Raw genomic sequence first — 15,978 nt, forward strand, 5'->3', positions numbered from 1 at the left:
GCTCTCTTTGAAGCGGCTGCTGTTCAACTCCCAGGTTGAGGCTGATTTGCCCTCACTCCTCTTCTTGCCTCCAAATCAGCTACTCTTCGTACAGCTAAGCGGCGGCTGCAGCTGCAGTAACGGAAATAGCTAACCGTAATTTTATTTTTTCTGTCTCGGACGCTTTTCCCATCGGAACCAAGGATGTCGGACACCGTAGTTGATACGACCACTGCTGCCGAGGTCTCACCTAAGGTAAAACCAATTAGTCTTAATATCCACTCGGCAGTACCGGTGGTACGTTTTTTCTATATTTGTTTTTTGATCTGGGAAATGTGCAACTATCCACCTTAATAACTATTCTGGTTCAGTGGTCAATAAATTAACTGGACACGTTAATTGGGTAAATGAGGGTTTTTGCGACGATTCTGCAATCCCTGCCTAATAATCTAATAAGGTCGTGTTGATACACCTAGCAGTATGCTGTTAGTCTGTTTTGCGCCATGCGGACTGAATCGGAGGGGGGAAAGTACCGGTGTGTCATTCGACAGCGTCACCGTTAGGTAGCGCTGCTAAGGACGGGCGATCGGTAGGAGGTCGTTAGGCATCACCGCGTATAAACTGCCGCATTCTGTCCGTTTCCTCCTTCGTACGATAGAAACGGCGGCGATCTTGTTAGTGGCTTGCGGTCCGGTATGTGACTGTCAGCCGTTTGGGGGATGGAGAGAAAACGGCGGGAAACCCGCTGTCTCGTAGTCTCCGGCACGCGCCGCCTTGCCGCTGCTTCCGTTTTTTTCCTCTCTCTCTGGCGCGCGCGCCTCACGGCCACGTTTTCTTTTGTCTCCCGTCGAGCGCGCGCCGCGAGTTGGCGGATGGCAAATGCGAATATATACGGCGGATTCCCACGCTTTTGACAAATTCTTATGTTAAATATAATATAATATACTTTAACCACCACTTTGCACATTCCGTGAGACCTGTTTCGGTGGCGTGCGGTCGGTTTCATTTGCCGACCAGGTGATTTTTTTTAAGTGTGTGACTGTATTTTCTACCGGTGAAGAGGAAATGAAAATTTCTGCTCCTTCCTCGAATAAATAACACCGCGGATAGTGCGGCCCTAATTTAGTGGAGGGGGTCCCGAGCATGGCATTAAAAATCTGTATTTGCGTATTGTAATGGGTAAAGCTGGGTTTTTTTCATAAAAAAAAAACTCTCCGCCCACTATTCGTTGAATGGCTGTTTTGTTGCAGTCCGCATGTTCGGAAAGAGGTGATCGTGGAAACATTGGCTCCTCAATATTTCCAAACAAGCTTTGGTTGCCGTAGCCCGCTTAACTGGCCTTTTACGTAATCCAAGCTAAAGCCAACTTGCCCCCCCTTCCTCTGCCTGTGCTCAGGAGCTGAAGGAGAAGAAAGAAGTTGCCGAGGAGGTGGAGGAAGCGGAGAAGGAGAACGGCAGCGAAGAAACACCTGCCAATGGAGCAGTATGTATGGCCGCGTCCCCCTTGTAGGCCTCAGGGTCTTTGTCTGCGGAGCTCTCATAGCGCAGGTGTTTGGTCAACCCCTCCCCCTGCTCCTCCTTCCAGCTCTTTGTTTGGTTTGTGAGATGCCACAGATGTGAGTCGAAGAGAGCACTAAGCTGGCCCTGTATTTATTCCATCTGGTTAATTGAACAAGGATGACGTGACCTTACCAGCAGACCCCGGCCAGTAGTGTTTGTCCCCCACCCCCCAGACAACTCATTTGCGTGCACACAGAGCATAACAAGAAAACTAAATGGATGTTTTTCTAAAAAAAATTTAGAAGACAAATGGTGCTGACCATGATGAGGAAGTCCCTGAGGAGGAGGATGAAGAGGAGGAAGGCAAGTGTTTTTAGTGTTCTAATTACAAGGTTTGATTGTGTTTTTCCTTCTGTTAGTGTCTTACTGTTGAAACATCTATTTTGTTCTTAGGAGAGGGAGAGGAGGGTGAGGATGCGGAGGAAGGGCCAGAGGGAGAGGCAGAAGAACATCCTGTAAAGCGCCCAGCCGACGAGGAGGTGGGTGAACCCAAATACCTGTATTTCTGCTTTGCTTCACGCCTAAGTGTGGTTATACTGGGTGGAGGCATTACAAGAATTTTGCTATTAACTTGTGCTTTTTTTTTCTTCAACCCAGGAAAAAGTTGAAACGAAAAAGCAGAAGACAGAAAATGGCAGCTCCACAGAAGCCGAAGTGAAAGCTTAATGTCTCAGTTCACCTTCTCCAGTAGCTCTGTCTGCATGGTCATCTTGACCCAGTAGAGTTTGTGCTTTCATATACAAATAATTTTCCTCCCCAGATATCATATTTGCACTGGAGTCCTGAAACATCACAGCCCTTTTTGTTAAATGTTATTTATTGGTCACTGATGGCCAGTTTTAATTACTGCTGCAAAATGGGGGGGCACTCACGAAAAAGGTGCTTTTTCTTTCTACTTATGATACAGTTGTGAAGCACATTTTCTACTTTGTTACGTGACCAGCCGATGCTCCTCAAAGCAGCTGTGCCCTTCACACGGTTTCTGACGTTTATGGTGACCTCTCAAAATTCACCTAAGACCAAAGATAAGTTTTAAGAAGGGGGTAATGGACAGTTGTTACCTTTTGTGTGGTTAAATAGTATGTGCTGCTAGTAGTTAAATCTGTCTGGCTGGTCTGTAGTACAACAGCAGATGGCACGAAAGATTCAGGGGTCCTTACTGTATGTGATGAGGTCGTTAGGCCCACTGAGATAACAAACTCTTGCAGTGTTTATTAACCCCTCTTAAATCTTAAGGATTTGGTCCCTGTTCTGTTTTAAGATTTGCTTTGTACTCTGTACAGATTTTTTTTTCTTCGTCTTTTTGTTTTAACCTGGATAACCTGGTTCCTGGGTTCACAAGAGTTCATCCACCGCTGTGCTGGGTTTCCTTGCTTATCCTCTGAATCAATTTTTTTTACTCTTTTTGGTTGCTTTGACCACTGCTTTGTATATTCTGGTTCTGGATTATAAATAAATCAGTCTTTTTATTTGTGTGTCAAATTTATTACCTATACCTTTTCTTTGGTCATGTCATGAGATCTCAGTACAACTCTCTCCTTTCAGGTTTCCATTGAGGAGTTGCTTAAAGAAAAGTTTGATCTAGTGCAGAAGTACAAGCAGTCTATTTTCAGGAACAGGCCAGAATGAGGATTATAGTGACTGGCAGTTTCTTCTCTCATCCCAAAACAATGAAACATGTTGCGCTTTATAGGGCAATGTTATACTTTGATTCACTCAGATAATTTTGGAGTCCTCTGTTAAGACTGATACTCAGGTTTAGCCGCTACCAATAATGGCGATCTGCTAATACTGCCCTCTAATGGCAAGTTATAAAACTACTCCCTTTTTTCATATAGCTCTGACCGTACTGAATGGCTACAGAGTATTTTCCTTATTAGGCAATTAAACGTTCTTGACAACGACCCAAAATCATATCATCTAAGACTGCTGTAGTGCCAGAACTTTCCTATTGTCTACTGCAGTCACTATATAATGTTATCTAAATATCTTCTGGAACTCTCATAAAATAGCCTTAGTGGTGGGAATTTTTTTGTCTTAGATTATCTCAGCTACTGGATTCCGTCTGTGAATGTATCCACTGGGTTTTTTTTATCTTTGTCTGAAAAAGTGCATGAGAAATACAAAAATTTTGGAATTGCAGAAAATGAGCATGCTGGTAAAGAAGGAAAACCTCTTTAATGTTATTTTAAGGAAATGATATTTAATGAGATGATTACACTTAAACTCCAGAGCCCCAAGGTATAACTCAAGAGTTTTTATCTGTATTTTGGACAACAAATCCAAACATCCATTAACCAAAGTAACTCTGACCACCATTTACAAGGGAATTCTTTCTGTTAATAAACATTCCTGAAGTTGTGCGTGCAGAGGTGTGGCAGCACCTGAAGCTCCCGCGTATTGGTGCAGTGAGTCGGCATGTGTTGTAGTGATCAATCTTGTGGAAATACTTTTGCAGTCTAATTCAAGGCCCATAAGAACTCTGCACTCCTGCTAATGACATTTTCCATGTTGGAGTTGACTAGGTTGGAGTTCCTAGCTGGGGGAAACAGTCCAGCGTAATGCCGTAACCAGTTAGAGGGTCGTAAAATCATCAGAGCTCAGAACATCCAATGACCCAAGCAATCCAGAGGTCAAAAACTTTTGTGATCCGATAATTTGTAAAGCTCTTGTCATTTCTGGAAAACTGTTCCAGTCAGCTGTCCCCATTGGTGCAACACATTTTATTTCAAGTGTCACCCACATGCATGCTGTTGTGGATGGTATGACATCCACAAGTTAAAGATTTGCTCAAAGGCATGAAAAGGGGCCAAGGACAGCATCAGCCCGGTCCCAAGCTTCAAGAATGGCTGCATGCAGACACTAGAACATACACTATATGGACAATAGTATTGGGATACACCTCTTATTCATTGAATTATGGTGTTTCATTCACACCAGTCTGTAAAATCAAGCACCTAGCCATGTAGTCAGGTTTACAAACATTTGCGAAAGAATGGGTCATTCTGAAGAGCTCAGGGAATTGAAGTGTGGTACAGTACATAAGATGCCATCTTTGCAATAAGTCAGTTCGTGAAATTTCTTCCTAGCAAGATATTCCATGGTCAATTGTAAGTGGTATTATTGCAAAGTGGAACCATTTAGGAACAACAGAAACTCGGCCACGAAGTGGCAGACCACATAAGGGTCACCGAGTGCTACGGCGCATTGCATGTAAAAGTCACCCACGCTCTGTTGATTCAATAACTGAGTTACAAACTTCCTCTGGCATTAACCCCAGCACAAAATCTGTGTTGCAGGAGCCTCATGGAATGGGCTTCCATGGCCAAGCAGCTGCATGCAAGCCTCACATCACCAAGCGCAATACCAAGCATCAGACGGAGTGGTGTAAAGCACACTGCCACTGGACTCTGGAACAGTTAAAATGTGTTCTGTAGAGTAAAGAATCACACTTTGCTATCTGGCAGTCTGATGGATGAGTCTGGGTTTGGCGGATGTCAGGAGAACATTACCTGCCTGATTGCATTGTGTCAACTGTAAAGTTTGGTGGAGGAGGGATAATGGTATGGGGCTGTTTTTCACGAGTTGGGCTGGGCCCCTTAGTTCCAGTGATGGAAACTCTTAATGCTTCAGCATACCAAGACAGTTGGACAAGTCTGTGCTTCCAACTTTATGGGAACAGTTTGGGGAAGGCCCTTTTCTGTTCCAGCACGATTGTGCCTCATTGCACAAAACAAGGACCATAAAGACATGGTTGGATGAGCTTGGTGTGAAAGAACTTGACTGACCTGCACTGAGCTCTGACCTCAACCCCATCGAACACCTTTGCGATGAACTAGAAAGGAGATTGCGAGCCAGGCCTTCACATCCAACATCAGTGACTGACCTCACAAATGCTCTTCTGAATGAATAGGCAAAAATTCCCACAGACACACTATGAAATCTTTTGGAAAGCCTTCCCAGAAGAGTGGCAGCTGCAAAGGGGGAACTCCACATTGATGGCTATGGATTTAGAATGGGATGTCATAAACGTTCCTAGTGTCCCAGTAATTTTATCTCTATTGCGTACCTCTGGGAAGGAAGACACTCTGTGGATGTCTTCCCATTAAGAGTACAAATTTCTGAGAGCAAAATAATTCTTGTTAACATACATATATATATATATATATATATATATATACACACTCAGCAAAAAAAGAAACGTCCCTTTTTCAGGACTGTGTATTTCAACAATAATGTTGTAAAAATCCAAATAACTTTACAGATCTTCATTGTAAAGAGTTTAAACAATGTTTTCCATGCATGTTCAATTAACCATAATCAATTAATTAACATGCACATCCGAATATCACACCTACGTGACAGGGACAGGATGGCCACAACAACTGCCCGAGTCACACCAGGAACACACAAGCCCTCAGTCCAGCCTCTCTCAGCCTATTGAGGACAGTCTGAGCACTGATGGAGGGATTGTGTGTTCCTGGTGTGACTCGGGCAGTTGTTGTGGCCATCCTGTACCTGTCACGCAGGTGTGATATTCGGATGTACCGATCCTGTGCAGGTGTTGTTACACGTGGTCTTCCACTGCGAGGATGATCAGCTGTCCTTCCTGTCTCCCTGTAGCGCTGTCTTAGGCGTCTCACAGTGCAGACATGGCAATTTATTGCCCAAGCCACATCAGCAGCCCTCATGCCTCCCTGCAACATGCCTAATGCACGTTCATGCAGATGAGCAGGGACCCTGGGCATCTTTCTTTGGGTGTTTTTCACAGTCGGTAGACAAGTCTCTTTAGTGTCCTGCGTTTTTAGAACTGGGACCTTAAATGCCTACTTTCTGTAAGCTGTTAAGGTCTTAACGACCATTCCACAGGTGCATGTTAATTAATTGATTATGGTTAATTGAACATGCATGGAAAACATTGTTTAAACCCTTTACAATGAAGATCTGTAAAGTTATTTGGATTTTTACAACATTATTGTTGAAATACACAGTCCTGAAAAAGGGACGTTTCTTTTTTTGCTGAGTATATATATATATATATATATATATATATATATACACACACATATATATATATATATATATATATATATATACACACACATATATATATATATATATATATATATACACACACATATATATATATATATATATATATATACACACACATATATATATATATATATATACATATGTATATATCAACGAGTAAATTGCATTCTGTAATTACAAGAAAGATTTTTAATACTAATAATATTAATATTGCTTTTACACCGTGGACCTGGGGATGGACGGACATGCCGCCCGCATATTCAGCTTACCCTCTCACAGGCGAATCACAGTGACAACAAACATCAGACTCTGGAGACAAAGATCTGAATATGAGAGCAGATGCAGATGTTTGATGCTCATAAGGCATGCATACTCATCAAAAATATGTATGCATACAGTGTGTAGTCACAGTTTCACGCACGCTTTTTGCAGACATACAGAATACATGCAAACGCACGCACACACACACACATACATACAAACAGAAATAGATGTTTGCCTGCTGGTCCTCTCTTTCCAAAAGAGGATATGTACAATTAGTGGATAGTCGTTCAGAGATATTTTTAAACCATTAACAAATCCTTAAAGGCATTTCAATAAATCTCACCATGACTTAGAGACATTGCCTTTTTTCCCCAAAATATCTATGTACGACACTTTAAAGAATGTCTACAACTGAGTGAAAGATACCTAAAACAAACCTTTGTCCATTTAAAGGCACCTTGAGATGGACAGGAAGTCATGTCCAGATCTCTTTAAATAGACAGGAAGTGATTTCAAGACATGTTCTTATCATTTTGAGTGAACATATCTCCAATTACCTTTCCAGTTTCTCTAAATACGTGCAGGGCATCCTTAAAATCAGTGTAGATATTTCACAGGAGATTTTGAAACTAAATGATTTTAACAGTATCTCTAAAATGGTGATCTGGTATCCCTTGGTGACCCTTCTGGTCATATTCTGCTCATCACAGACATGACATATGCGCTGAGTTTGAAGGAGGCATCCTTAGATGTTCACGAGCAGAGGCTGCACCTCGCTCTGAGGGGCCTCGCTGTCAGAGGGGGGTAGCTGGTATACGACGCAGAGAGAGGAGTAGGCGCAGCCCACAAATGCCATCACGCTTGCAAAGTACATCGCGCCCTGGGCCCCGCCCACCAGTGACGTCAGGGGCCCTATTGCCACAGAAACCAAGATCTGGGCCAAGAAGTACTGACAGCTGAGGAGGGAGATGTCCACGCCCATTCCACGCCTAGTTCCATCCTCAGATGAGCCACAGAACTGAAAATGAAAGCAAAACTATCAGGCAGCTGCAGAAACCACCTGCTGTCTGCAGTGAGTGCTGTACTCTTCATGGAAATGAAGGAATGTTAACATTTATAATTTTATCATCATATAACTACAGAACATATGCTAAATCATCTTGTCCTCGCCCAGGTACAAATACATGCTTGTTATGTATAGATATATTTTTGGGGACCTCGTTTTGACTCTCATTTCTATGTCATTGTAAAATATCCCTAACTTCAGAAACATTCAAAATCACAGTTAAGAAAGAGCACCTGTTTTCTTAAGAGTTCTTGTATTGTTGGGACACTTGTGCACATAGTGGTATTCTCTCTCTCTCTCTCTCTCTCTCTGTCAGTCTCTCTCTCTGTCTCTCTCTCTCTGTCTGTCTCTCTCTCACACACACACACGTTTGACAGTTGTGTCATACCTGTGGGCTCTGATAATATTCACACAGGAGCGAGTAGGGCAGCGTGCAGAGGGACGAGAAAAGGACACCGTAGGTGACGCACAGGGACAGCACCACGTAGAGGTTGGTAGACAGTGTGGCCAAGCCTGTGCCGAGCCCGAACGCCAGGTAGGCAAAGAAATAGAGTGATCTCAGCGAGAACCTCTCCTCCAGCTTCTCCAGAATGGCTGCAGCGGGAACACATGGAAACACAGCTCAGAGGAATTCCGGTCTGCAAGCCACAGACGGACACGACCTGCTGCTGGAGAACCTGGGATGGTGCTACTGAAATCCACACTGAGATGGTACTTCTGATGCTACTGTCTTCACTGATAAATATTTGTATATTTCAAACCATCCATATTTCTTGACTGGGAGGAGGGAGGTGTCCCAATACTTGGGTACAATCATGTATATCAAGTGGGTACAGTGTTCACAGAAAGTCTTGGGATACTTGCGTAATTCAGCAAAAATAGTAATATATCAATTTATTGGTTTCATAACAAGAATTATTACTTCAATCATTTATTTACAAAGATGTATATCACATTCAAAATAGCTGAAAGTTTTAAAGTAAAAGATTCGCTTCAAGTACTAAAAAATTTAAACCCAAATTATAGTTGTAAAAAAGTTGTTCTGAGTTAAAAAGTTAATTGACAAGAATCATTGGGTGCTTTTTAATCAGTGACACCTTTGCAAAAATAAAAAAAACAAATATTTGTCTTTATTATCCCTTTGGGAGGCAGTGAATACAATTGCAATTAATAGCAAGAACGGACATGAGTGATTCAGTCAAAAAAATTATGACAATAAAAAGAAAACGTCTCTGCAGAACATACAGCTCTGGAAAAAATGAAGAGACCACAGCACGATTTTTTGTGTCACTTATTTCTCTACTTATGGGTGCACGTCTGTGAATAATATATATATATATATATATATATATATATATATATATACACACACACGCAAACTGCAGCCTGGTTCTTCCCTGTTTCTCATTAATGAAGGGCTTCTTCCTTGCTTTATGGGACTTTGTGGGCCAGTCCAGTTTCCAGGGGCCAGATACAAACTGCTCTAGCAGTGCACTTCACACCTGCACTTAATGTTTCCCATTCCCTTTGAAGGTCTCTTGGTTCATCGTCCGATTTATGAGAAACTGTCGAATAAGTTAACGGTCATCTCTGGCATTAGAAAGTCACTTCTGCCCTCTATCTGGCTGGTTTTTGGTCATTGCTAGTGTGTCCTGCTTCACCTGGTTCTTCTGTTCTGCTGTCTTAGAAACACTGAGCCTGGACGCAACCTGCTGCTCAGCGTAGCCTCCTGCCAGCAGAACCGGGATTAAAGCAGGATTTAAAAATGCAGATTCTTATTAAATATAGAGTGGTATCTCATTTTTTTTCCTGGAGCTGTATGTGCAGATATGTTAAACACTGCTTGTCAACAGACGTTTGTTATGAAGCCAAAAAATTTGCAACATTATTACAGAATTAGCAAGCGAGCCAAGACTTTCTGTGAGCGTTGTGTGTGTGTGGAGCTTACCTGAATAGAAAGCAGCACTGAATGCATAGATGCACATCCCCCAGCAGCCCATGGTGACCCCAGTGTTGTACAGCCTGTAGGCCTCAGAACCTTGGGGGGCTTTGGGGTCCCCCCCAAACACGGCCTCCCCCATGAAGTCCGTGTAGAACAGCAGCATTCCCTCGAAGGAAAGCCAGCCTGCAGGCATGCAGACAAACACACACTCAGATTCCCTTCCACAAGAATCTTCAGATACACTACGCATTCACACGATTTCATTTTCCATGCTAACCCAAAAAGTGGTTGGTGCAGAGACTGCGCAGCGATGGGGGCATCCTGTAGATGGCGACACAGAGCAGCTTCATGGAGAGTTGAGTGTCGGTGGTGTCCGTAGCCTCACTCAGGTCACTGTCATATCGCATCCCATCCAGGAGTATGTTTGCCACCTGTGTGGGTGGGGGGACCAGAGTGAGACAAAACCATGCTACATGCTCTCCAGAAGTGATGGCCAAATGAAGCTTCATGCACCGTTTTCTGTATTTTTTACCCCACTATATGGCGGTCTTAGTTTGCTTTGGGGCATGAATTGAGTCCTTTTTTGAACAGAGAGCACCATCTAGTGGTGTCAGAAAATACAGCAATTGGTTCACGAAGTTACATTTGCCCAAGTCAGGTTATGTTTTTAGTGATGCAATGATCCAGCTGACAATGTGCATTTAATTACAGAAAGATGTTTATGATAAAATAGTTGATGTTAGCTGCTCTGCAGACCTCCATGAAAGGTACAACATCAAAGCTGTAATGGGATTTTAACCCTCAACCTTTAGCTACACTTAACCCTTACCGCCCCTTTCTGTTGCTAATGGTGGGATACCCAAGGAAATTTTTTTTCCTGGTCCATAGCTCCTGAAGCCTGCGTCCATGAATCACCCGCCTCCGCACAAACCTGCTGGCTGAAGGTGACAGTTCGTCGGCATCCATTCTCTGTGGCCGCGCTGGGGGCCACAGAGCTGTCTGCCTGGATTGCCAGGCTCTGGGGTCGCTTCAAGATGCCCGGGGCCATGGCCCGAGGTGGGCCATGCAGGGGTTGGGTATCACTGGGGGGCAGCGCCCGCACGGCATCACCCAAGTCCGGAACCTGTGGGGTCTGCTGGCCCGTGTAGCAATCGATGAGGACGCTGTCGATGTAGGACGTCCCTAGAGAGGATGCAAACTCGTTGATGCCCGTCAGAGAACTGTCACGGCTGATGAAGCTGCCGTACTTCGGAGTGAGGGGGCTTGGTGGGGAAATGGGACTGGTGAGACTGGCACAAAGGTGTAACCCAACCAAGGGGTCCGGCTGGCCCAGGATGTAGCTTTGGAATCTGTCTCCTTGCCTGTCCCCTTCCTCCTCTTCGTCTTCCTCCCTGCCTGCCCCAGGGGCAGCGGGAGGTGATGGAGGGAGGGGCAGGTTGGGACTTTTTAGGGTATTCCTGGCATTCTTTGAGGGCTGCGTCTGTGCCAGGGGTCGCTCTGTGATACTGGTCAGGGTCATCGCCGTGGCGACAACAAGGGTCACACTAGTGAAAAGGTAGATGACCCTCAGTTGACCTCCCAGCGACCTCCCGAACCCCGTATGGTCCCAGTTAATTCCGCCAACAATGTAGCCAAAACCACCACCTAGTCCTGTGAAAATGAGGAAGCACAGGGCACAGTATACTTACAACAACCGTCGAAACAATGACCAAGCCAGCACCAGTTTCAAGGAGGTATATGGTCATTTTTGAAATGCCTCACGTTACCTGCCAGGAGAGCATGTATGTTGAGTCCACGGTCCTGATCCTCAGGACTGCACACATCCATCATGTAGGCGTGGCTGGGATTGTCAGCAGAGTCAGCGCTGAAGTCCATCAGGACCACCCCACACACGGTCAGCACGATGCCCCACTTGTGATTGTCTGCTGTGTCGGCCCATGCGGATCCAATGTCCTGCCCATTCAGCACCAAGGTTAAACCAATCAGGGCCCCTGAAGGTGAGCAACAGAGATGTTCAACTGCTACAATAACACAGTTATTGTAACACAGGATGGATTGATGGATTAAAAAGAACACATACAGGATATTTAAACAAATACTCTGTAATAGCTTAGGTTAAAATATCCTTGTCTGCATCCAGAAGGTTGTAGCTTCAAATCCCATGGCCAGCGGAGTAACCATCTGACACCATACTTTCCTCACTTCTATGTTGCTTTGGACAAAAGTGCCTGCTTAATAAATAAATTGATGTCAAATGTAATAATTAGTAAAAATCTTCATTCCTAAAGCTGACCAAGCTAATGAAGGTCTGCTCCTCAGTGTTGAACGGTCCTCACCTATTGCCAAAACCAGAATGAATGGCCGTCGACGGCCAAAGCGAGATGTGCAGCGGTCACTCCAGGCCCCAAGGACAGGCTGGACCAGAAACCCTACAAGAGATCAGACTATTTAGAGGCAGTGGTGTATCGAGAGGATAACTGGGAGCCTCTGAGTCCAGTTTACCTAATATGGGGCTGATGAACCAGACCAGGCTGTAAAACTGGTCAGGGAGGCCCATCTGCAAGAGGACTGGGGTAACGTATGCCGTCTCCATGGCATAGCTGAACTCGATGCCAAAGAGGATGCAGCCGTTGCAGAGAAGCTCCAGGAAGGTACGGCGTGGAGGCAACTCGTTGAGGTCCAAGTGCTCGAGGGGGCATGGCGTGTTCGGGGGGGGTGGCGGTGATGGCCGGATGAGCTTCCGCCGCTTAGGGTGTCTCTGGAAGTTGTTGGCGCGGTGGCTAAGGTGGCGAGTGGTGGATGACTGGAAGCTGGAGGTCTTGGGCACAGATCCCCTCCAGGCTCCATCGGACGCTGGGTCCAGTCCCCCCCCTGGACTGGCCAGGAGGGGGTCACTAGGGGTGACCAACCCTGAGGATGACATCATTCTCTGTCCACTGAAAAAGGTTGTTATTAATGTCACTCAAAAATGTTCATTCCATTACACACTTAGAACTAGTGCTTGAAGTGGGCCAGTACTCACCGGCACACAGTACCGGCACCTCTTTGTTATTCTTTTCAGAGTACCAACACCTCTCAGTATCTGCTGGTACTGAATAACAGTGGGAGTACCATCACCTGGTACTGAATAACAAGGTGAGTACTGGCACGCAGTACTGAGTAAAAAGGCGAATACTGGCACCTGGTACTGAGTACCAAGGTGAGTACCTGCACCTGGTACTGAGTAACAAGGTGAGTACCAGTGCCTGTTTATCCCCACCTCAAGGAACTGTTTAGAACAATACTCAAGCCCGGCATTAAACGGAATCATAAATACAGAACCAAACTGATCATGTGAGTTTTTGTAAATTTTTAAGGTTTGGCCACATGGTAGAAGATAATTTTTGCAAATATATAAGTTTTAACGCCAACTCTACCAAGAAGATACTAAGATGTTATAAATTGTACGCCAATCGACTGTATAACAAAGACGGCCGGCCACACCCGAATACAGTAACGTTAACGGTGATATATATGATGGTAAAAGCATGCAGCGGCCCAGACTGTCATAAGGTAAACCCCACGCTCTTCCAGGCAGCAGAATGCTAAGAAACATTCATGTGTTTTACTGGTATTGTACTTATTTGTTCACCACTGCGTGTCTTCAGTTCTCAGCTGAATGTTTCCTTCAATACTCTAATGAAAAATTCAGCATAGATCACGAACTATAAATAATTTTCTATATATTAATCTTTATTTCCTTGAAGATGATTCAGTTTCACTCATGAACGGTAAAAAAATGAATAATCGTTTTCATTTGCGTAATTATATGATGCCTCGTTACACAGGCCGGGAGAAACACCGTGACTTGACGCTTTTTCATTATTGCGTGGTGAAGACTGAACGATCGAATGAAACACTCTGTTCTTAAACTGGACAAGACGTGCAAATGAAACATGAACGGAAAGAAAATTACCTTTTGAGGGGATCTGGTCATTTATTACAGCATATTCTTTTTCTCTAAATAACTATAATATTGTTTTGTTTTTATCAATATTGCCGGTTGCATTTTAAGAATTTTTCTCGCCGGGTCTTTGCGGATGCGGTCATTTCTCAGCTTTCATCCTGCGTCCCCGAACCTTCCACCGTTCTTCTGCACCCCTCCCTCCGCCGTCCTCTGTGCACGTGACACCGGCAGGCCCCGCCCTCCCCGCATGTGGACTGAAACCCGCAGTATCAGGACCATCCACTTGCCTCGCGCTCTCACCTCCGAGTCTGGGCGGTCCTTTCCATTCGGTATCCATGACAACCCCAGCAAGCGTGCAGTGGTATTTTTATATCTTTATTTGAAACACACTCATCCTGATCTTGAATGGTGTGAGTGTGCGCTGCCATGGGCTGGCGCCTCATCCTTGGCTCCGGACCCTCCGCCACCCTGAACAGCATAAGCGGTTTCAGAAAATGGATGGATAGACATCTTAATCCTGTTAATCCCATGAAGCAAAAGAAGAAATTTATTTTGTGAACCACACTGCTCCAGCACGTTATTAAACTTATCAGTTAAACGGATTTGAACGGATTTACCAAACGTAGGTAAACTAATCTTTAAAAAGACTATGAAAATTATGATCTTGAAAATATTATGAGATATTTACATTTATTTCATAAACATTGAATTCTACATATCGTCTGTTAAGATATTACATAAATACAGAGATCCGTCCCCTAAGCCTGTCTTTAAGGCGAATTTGTAGGTAAGTCGGAAAAATAATAATACAGTATATAATTATACAGTAATAATTATATTAACTACATTCGGTACTGTACCTGGAGCCGACGAACCGCTGTTTTCATGAACGTCACAAAGTTGTGTTCGCGTCCATTATTACAAATCAGTGTATTTAAACGGACTCTTTAATGTAATAGGCTTTATGACAGTCCGTTCGTAAGTACGTAAGGGCCTGCAATAATTTCATAGCTAGTTTCTGATTTTGAATACCATGATCCAGTTCAAAGTTCAAGTGTATGCAGGCTACAGTTCATCCGCCGCATCCGCGTTAAGCGTCCGCACGAAAACGTGCTTGCTTTTGTGTTTCGCCCCTTCCCAGCCCACAAAATTTTAGCCGACACATATAAAATGTAAATAATAATATTGGGGGGGTGCATGCATGTTGTCACGGGGGCACTGTATAGCGGAGTCGCTGCAGTTGGTGAAAAATAAAGTTAAGGAAGGTCAGAAAGAAATAATGAAGCTTATGGAAACAAAACAGTCTACACAAGAAATCAGAGTGAGTTACATATTTGTAAAAACTGTAAAATGTTAACGTTTTCAAAATTAAGTTACGGTTTTCAGAATTGTCTTTTGCTTCTTAATGCTGGCAATCTAGTGTAAGTAATACTAGGGAGACAATAAGGTCAAATGCCCCTTCCCCCCTCCACAACAGAACAACTAGCCCCAGTCTAGCTGCCCCAATTGAAATGGTCTAGAACAAGGGTGGGCAATCTTATGCACAAAGGTCCGGTGTGTATGCAGGTTTTTGGGATAACCTTTAGCTCAGGTGTTCCAACCCAGGTGTGAGGGCTCTTCATCCAGTCAGTCCTCTAATTAGTAATCTAATTAGGGAGTTGCAGCGAAAACCCACAAACACAATGGCCCTATCTGGATAAGATTCCCCACCCCTGGTCTAGAACCTCCACTGGTCCCGACCAAAGAAACAGTTTACATGCACTTGAATTTTGATATTTGATCGTACATTGGTAGTGTTCTGCATCGTTCTTCTGCACTAGCATTATAGGCAATTGGGCTGTAGTGTTTGTACACTGATATATTCTGAAAGTGTGCTTCTTTGCCTTAAAACCATGACTTCTCTGGATATGAGACTTGTGGGCGTTTATATAGAACAAAACATCTTCAGGAGAGATAAGCCATATATATAAAAGTTTATATATCACTGGGTTTGTGATATCACACATACAGCCAAGTATAGTGAAGCTAATAATAAATAAATACGACCGGAGACAAGCATGCATGATATATTGGGCCAAGTTAAAATGGCTTGAAAATGAAATCGCTTGAACAGTGGAATGGAGTAAAATGAAATCCCTCCCACGTAATTGGGTGCTGTCTCACAGC

At 44.0% G+C, this 15,978-nt stretch overlaps 2 protein-coding genes across 3 annotated transcripts; one reads left to right on the forward strand and one right to left on the reverse strand.

Moving 5' to 3' along the window:
* On the forward strand, nucleotides 1-3,008 carry LOC111856938 (uncharacterized). Its single transcript, XM_023837293.2, has 5 exons — nucleotides 1-234; nucleotides 1,376-1,462; nucleotides 1,782-1,842; nucleotides 1,933-2,018; nucleotides 2,137-3,008. The coding sequence occupies exons 1-5, from the start codon at nucleotides 184-186 to the stop codon at nucleotides 2,203-2,205; spliced, it is 354 nt and encodes a 117-aa protein (XP_023693061.1). The 5' UTR covers nucleotides 1-183; the 3' UTR covers nucleotides 2,206-3,008.
* A 3,760-nt stretch (nucleotides 3,009-6,768) lies between these two features.
* On the reverse strand, nucleotides 6,769-14,008 carry slc45a1 (solute carrier family 45 member 1). Of its 2 annotated transcripts, none has more exons than XM_023837376.2 (9): nucleotides 13,822-14,008; nucleotides 12,369-12,802; nucleotides 12,203-12,295; nucleotides 11,633-11,857; nucleotides 10,798-11,516; nucleotides 10,144-10,297; nucleotides 9,873-10,049; nucleotides 8,313-8,518; nucleotides 6,769-7,876 (listed from the first exon to the last, which is right to left on the reverse strand). In XM_023837376.2, exons 2-9 carry the CDS (start codon nucleotides 12,790-12,792, stop codon nucleotides 7,604-7,606), a joined length of 2,271 nt encoding a protein of 756 aa, XP_023693144.1. In that variant the 5' UTR covers nucleotides 12,793-12,802; nucleotides 13,822-14,008; the 3' UTR covers nucleotides 6,769-7,603. The 2 variants fall into 2 exon arrangements, with proteins under 2 accessions (XP_023693144.1, XP_023693143.1); XM_023837375.2 differs by having other exon boundaries at nucleotides 11,633-11,884.
* Between the last annotated feature and the right edge of the window lie 1,970 nt (nucleotides 14,009-15,978).

Source organism: Paramormyrops kingsleyae, chromosome 8 (genome assembly GCF_048594095.1).
Source record: "Paramormyrops kingsleyae isolate MSU_618 chromosome 8, PKINGS_0.4, whole genome shotgun sequence".
Lineage (NCBI taxonomy): Eukaryota > Metazoa > Chordata > Actinopteri > Osteoglossiformes > Mormyridae > Paramormyrops > Paramormyrops kingsleyae.